This window comes from Physella acuta, unplaced genomic scaffold, assembly GCF_028476545.2.
Source record: "Physella acuta isolate Inbredline_101_S28 unplaced genomic scaffold, ASM2847654v3 ptg001132l, whole genome shotgun sequence".
NCBI classification, from domain to species: domain Eukaryota; kingdom Metazoa; phylum Mollusca; class Gastropoda; family Physidae; genus Physella; species Physella acuta.
Window position 1 is genome coordinate 362290 of NW_026732649.1, and position 6774 is coordinate 369063.

The 6774-nt window shown below is 30.9% G+C and overlaps 1 protein-coding gene across 1 annotated transcript; it reads right to left on the reverse strand.

The window, feature by feature from the left end:
- Positions 1-718: 718 nt before the first annotated feature.
- On the reverse strand, positions 719-1398 carry LOC131956182 (casein kinase II subunit beta-like). The gene has a single exon (XM_059320604.1). It carries the CDS (start codon positions 1396-1398, stop codon positions 862-864), a length of 537 nt encoding a protein of 178 aa, XP_059176587.1. The 3' UTR covers positions 719-861.
- Positions 1399-6774: the final 5376 nt, after the last annotated feature.

The window sequence follows — 6774 nt, forward strand, 5'->3', positions numbered from 1 at the left end:
CTCGTTGTCTTCAAACATTGCCATTTTAGTCACCTGGATCAAATCAGAAAACCTTTTGTAACCGTAATTTCCCTTACATTTGTGTTAGTTATTAAAAACTAGTTGTTTATTTTTCTCTAATATAATTCCCTTTATAATTCCAGTCATATTGATTTGGTCCATCTGTTATTGTCAATACAGTACTAAATTAATAAAACATAAAAATAATAGCAAACGTGCTTTTTTGTGACTGTGATATGAAAATAGATGAATAAGGCTACATGTCATTCATACAAAATAAACACTTTCAGATTAAAACGCCTAGATAGAATCAGCATAGACCTACACAATCAGATGCTAGCACAGTTATACAGAATTTCCAAATAAAAGACAATTCTAAAATTAACCATCAAATCAGCACATTATGGAAAATTTAAATATAATATTTTTTTTTCAATACTGTAGACGTTTATTCTAAACAAGACAGGGATGACTCATGACAATTTTTACAGCACACCAAATGGTGTATAAACCGTGTGCCACCTTTACTCCTTTAACTAACAAGTTAAAAAGTACAGCTAAAAACAAAAACTTTTAATAAATATATTTACCTTATTTTAACAAATGAATGTATGATTCTGTAGTGTTACAAAATATATATTCAGGAAAAAAACGACAATTTTTAATATTTATCAATCACACTGTATGCTGATTGGAAGTGGTTAATGAATGTCTTAGTACCTCATATAATTTAAGCATCTAGTAAATTCAAGGACTTACAATTTTACAAAAATTAAACCAAATATGTCGTCACCTTAAAGACATCATGAAAACCTATGTTTGATTAAGAAAAAAAATAACAGTTCTAAAAGAGTGAGTGTTTCATCGTTTGCTGTTGGGGTGTCCTGTGCCTCTCAAGGGCATTTTAAAGTTAGTCGCAGCTTGGTACTGAAGTTGATAAGCAAGAGAATGTATCTTGAATCCATAAAGCCTCGGAACAAATTGATTTGCAGGCCTTTTAGGCCTATACTCAGGATGTACCATAAACAACATATGAGGAAAGCCAGTGCCAAAATATGCACCATCTGTATGGTGGTGCCTGGAAGATTTGGGTGTGTACGCGTCTTGACATTTAGGAAAATACAGTTTGACCATGACATCAGACAAACCAATCGGTAGCATGGGTTGATTCTCACAGTATACACGAGGACAGTATCCAAAGTCTCCCTGTTGCCATTTTTCTATCATTTGAGCAATGCCTCTGTTTGTCATGATGTAGCGAGCATGTATTCGTCCATACAACATTTCAGCTGCCAGCTCTATTAAATCGCTTTGATTTGGATTTTTCTCTAGTTCATCATCTGGCTCTAAATCAAGGAATTTATAAACAATCAAACAAAAATAGCAGCACAGGAGCATCTGCCAACCAACGTTTGAACAAACTATCCTTTTTATATCTTAAATATACATTTACAACGTTTAGCGCTTTTACTTTTAAATTATACAATTTCGTAATAAAAAGATACCACATAAGGTAAAAGCAAATGATTTATTAATAACAATGTAATACTTAGTATTTAATTGATATTTTTGTTTTGTATTCTACAATTTTATTAATGGTTTTTTATGTTCTAAAATGATTGCAGCTAGTCTCCCTTACCATTGTTTTAATAATAAAAGGGAAGTTAGCAACAAAAGGTAATACATATCGAGAATAAATAAAATGTGATATGATTAAATTAACTCTCCTATAAACACGGGTCATTGTGGACATCCACATGTTGAATTTATTAACAAAAAAAGATACACATATTTAAAAAACTGGACATACATTGTAGGTTATACATTAAATCAGCAGCTCTCGTGTTAAATATTCCCAACACAACGGGTGAATAAATGTATCAGAAATGTAACTATATACAGCTCGCCTAAGAAAAAAAAATCGGAAGATTGTGTTTTGTTTTGCAATCGGAGGTGGAGGGGTGGGGGGGGGGGGGAGGCTGTGACCGCGGCAATTATCTAAAACATGCCACCGTATTTCAAGTTTCGTCTAAGAACAATTAGCTCTAGACACCCATCGTGTCTACAACATTAATTTGTGTCAAAGCCTAGATATATTGTTTTTTCTTACCCCCCCTTGGCTAGTAACCATATGTGTTACATTATAGTACTCAAAATAACCACGATGCACTTAAATATATACAAATAACAGCGCGTGAGTATACTTTTTCAGATGTGTAGGGCTCATAGTAAACTCAACATAAAAGGGGGGGGGGGGATGAAGGTGGTTTCTTATAGAAACACGTCTAGCGTTAATCTGAGTAAAAGTAACATAATGATGTCACGTTGATTGGCCGAATTTACCCTAACTAGTTTATATATATATATATATATATATATATATATATATATATATATATATATATATATATATATATATATATATGTATATATATATACATTCAAAAATAACATTAAAATATTCGATCTACAGTATCTTCAATTAAACAAAAATAGTGTTAATAATATAAAGCAGCAAAATACTATTAATACAAAATCAAAAATTTAATACTTTGCAGTTTTTGTTTGGTATTGACAGAACCATTTAATATTAATCAAGCGCTTATCCCATAAGGCCTAGTTTATACTAAGTCGCTTCTTCTTCTTCTTCTTCGTTCTTAATTTTAGTGTTTGAAGGGATTCCCTCTAACTCAATTAAGTATACGTGTCAACTTGTTATGCGCCATTGCATTGACTCGGATTTCAGCCTGCTGTTCTTTTTGGATTTGCTTCTATAGCCTTTGTCAAACCAAGAACAAACTACAAGGCAGCAGTTGTTTGATTTTGGAATTGTCTCTCCTAGAATAATGGCTGTCTCTAGCTAATTCGCTTCAACTGCCCGAGGGTTCGAATTTGAGACTTTTCAATTAGCAACCAGGGACTTTACCAACTCGACAACGCCCCATTCAAATAATGTTGGAATATACGACTATATGATCAGACGTGTATCGTGAGCAATCATTCAGTCGATGGTAGGGCAAAAGTCACGTGAGATAAGCTGCACCAATCGCCGATAACGTGGGATTATTTTTAGCCCATAAATAATTATTTCAGTTCTACACTGAACTACCTATCTATATTATATATATATATATATATATATATATATATATATATATATATATATATATATATATATATATATATATATACATGTATATATATATATACATATATATATATATATATATATATATATATATATATATATATATATATATATATATATACATGTATATATATATATACATATATATATATATATATATATATATATATATATATATATATATATATATATATATATATATATATATAATTCTCTTCATGGACACCATAGAAAACACAAAGCTGTAAGCGCGCCTAGCAGCCCCCTCTCTTCCTCTCTAGACATATCCCTACCACCCCCCCCCCCCCCAAAGTGGGGGAACGTTTTACATGAGCAGTTGGCAAGAAACTGTACAGCTTGAAGCTACCATATCAGAAGTTAACAGTGAGTGCGCTGTTTTAAACACAAATCACAGTCATAGTAAAGGTGAAGAAACAAACAACTTTGTTTCCCTTTTTAGTCATTTTTAATAATCGGAAAAAAACTATTGTAATTACAAAATGTAAAGTACTGAAAAAAATTCTTAAAAATGATTAAATAACAAGCTTTTATGTAATAATGCACTAAAAAGTAGAAAATAAATCATACATTACTATTTAAATATCTATCAAGAAAAGCGTGGGTCTCTTCCTAAATATTAGAAAAGGTATCCATTTAATATTAAAGGGGTTATCATGGTGAACGATTGATTTGTGTAAAGAGTTTTGTTTGTTACTTCTAAGAAAAACAAGGGAGGCTATATTTCAACAATTTACTCAATCAAAATATAAATGTATCCATAAATCAAGATTATAATCACTGTGAATTATTTATCATAATAACATAAATAATATTAAACTTTCTTCATTAGGATACAATTTAACACAGAATCATGCGTATTATTCAAATTTAGAAACACGTATAATTAAAAATTAGAAACGGTGACAAAAAAAAATAAATAATGTTTTATTTGTAATTTGTTTAATTATAACGATGTTGCGTCCTCGATGATTGCTTTTGCGAAATTATTTCAAACACAATATTGACATCTTACTTTTACAGGAAACTAACATTGGAACTACAGAAGAGGCAAATAAATTAGATGCATATATCGGTATTAAAAACTCACTGCACAGTACTGGTTACAACTGCAGAGGATCCAGTATACTTTGTACATCAGACAAACACAAAATTAAAAGTACATACACGGATAAACAGGGCAGGATAGCATGCATCACATTGGATATTGACAAAACAGAAATAACAATCATCAATATATACGCCCCAACACATAGACAAGAACAAAAACATTTCTACCACACGCTTAATGAACTTATAAATACCGAATACAAAAACAAGACGATACTTTTAGCAGGTGATTTTAATATGGTCATTGATGATACAGACCTAATAGGACAAGATGACAGGAAAACGAAAAGGCTAAAACACTATAAAGAACAAATTAATACATTAAACAATATAATAAAAACGACAAGCTTAAAAGACACCTACAAGAATACACTAAATTTACTGAAACCACGCACTACAGCAGAACACATCATAGCGCAGCTAGGCTTTACAGAATATATGCTCATGAAAGTATAACGGTAAACAAAGTAAAACACCTCGCTCAGACACTTACATTTACAGACCACAAAATAGTTATTGCTCAACTACAAATTAACCCCACTCACAGAACAAAGAATACATATTGGAAACTCAACAACACCTTTCTAGAAAATAGCGAATACATCACAGAAATAAGGAAGCTAGCATCAGAATTCACACAGAGAGCATCAAACACACATGCACTAGAGCTCTGGGAAGATTTTAAATATATGGTACGGGAATACTCTATCAAAATAGCAAGGCAAATAAACATAGATAGGAAAATTATGGAAGAACTACTAGACAGACAACAGATACGTTAATCAGTCATAACGCATCGCAGGACAAAATTGAAAAAGTAGAATCAGAATTAAACAAAATACAAACACATAGACACAAGGGAGCGCTAATACGTAGTAGAATAGACATGATAGGCAACGAAGACCCCTCCCATTACAACACAATTTTGGAAAAAATACACTGCAACAGTAAACAGATATGTAGCATAACAGATGACTACGGGACTATAACAAATGACCTGGAAAGTATAAAACGTCAGTTTACTTTATACTATCAAAACCTCTTCAATAAGGAAGATACAGACTATGAAATACAAGAACATTATCTTAATTACACAACAAGGCTAGACAACGAAGACTGTACCAAAATCAACGCGCCAATTACTAAAGAGGAAATATCCAAGACTATAGACGGACTAAAACTAAATAAAGCTCCAGGACCAGACGGACTAACCAATGAATTTTATAAAACCTTCAAAAAATGACTTAATACTCCTTTTACACGCTACATTTCAGGACATACATGAAAGATAGGATTGTGCTACAGATTTTAACAGGGCATATATAACACTCATTCCCAAAAATGATACGGACAGGACAAAAATTGCAATGTTAATAAAGACAAAACATTTATTTTACATTTAATGTTACATCTGTTGCTTAATGTAACACTTAAAGATTTTTTTTATTAGAAAAATAGTCTGTTACTTGTCTGTAACAATCATCATTGTATAGCCTTGTGACTAAGAGTTCTTGTAACACATTGCTGTTTTTTTAAATATAAACGCACATATATTTTTTAGTTATTATTTAGAGTTAGACTTGGCTATAAGTGGCTGTTAGAATCCTAGTCGATAGCGGTTAGTGTTAAAAAAATTCACATTGTTTGCATACAATTTTTCTAAAGTTAAAAAGGCTATTAATTTCGCAATAAAATACGTTGAGTAACGGGTTTTTTATTTTATTTTTATAAATATCGCATGTTGTTAACATGGTATTTACAATCAGTGTTCATTCAACCCGATTCATACTATCCACTAGCGCTTTCAATATGTTTTTAATGCTACACGTTTGTTATGTCAAATGAAGCAACTATTTAAGATTACTACTTTGTTTGGGCTTGACAGGACATTAACCCTGTCCGACTTGGCTCTTAGGAGACTATTTAACTGTAATTAATCATTCATTTAGCTGAAGGGATCATTATTTTTCTCTATATATGTTGCTATTTTTTTGCATTGGTGTCACCCCCTCCCCCTAAATGGTTCACACGCTCGCTCGCCCTCGCAACGCCTCTGTATATCATGTAAATATTATTACCCTTTTAAAATAATTGTTTCATTTCATGCATATTTTTCTTTTAAAAAGAAATGTTTTTTAATTTAAATAAAGAAGCATTGCTACCTGTTAATAGATCAAAGAACTAGGGAAAGATATAGTGTTAAAAGATACCAAGAAAGAAAGAAGGATACATGTAAAACAAAACTGTTTACTTTTTTGTAAAATATGTATATTTAAAAGATTTAGATAACTCGAGTACCTTCTAGACATCAATTACATCTCCTCTTAAACCAAACTGTAGTTATATATAGCATAATATATAACAAATAATATAACATATCATATTAAATTATATAGCATAATATGTTATTGTATTATTTTAAATACTAACTGTGACATTTAACAAAATTAATTATTTCCAGCTAATTACTTAATAATTTAAGATAGAAATAATATAAT

What these genes read in the sequence shown, in the direction of transcription:
- LOC131956182 (XM_059320604.1), bottom strand. Translation starts at nt 1,398, where the DNA reads ATGCTCCTGTGCTGCTATTTTTGTTTGATTGTTTATAAATTCCTTGAT.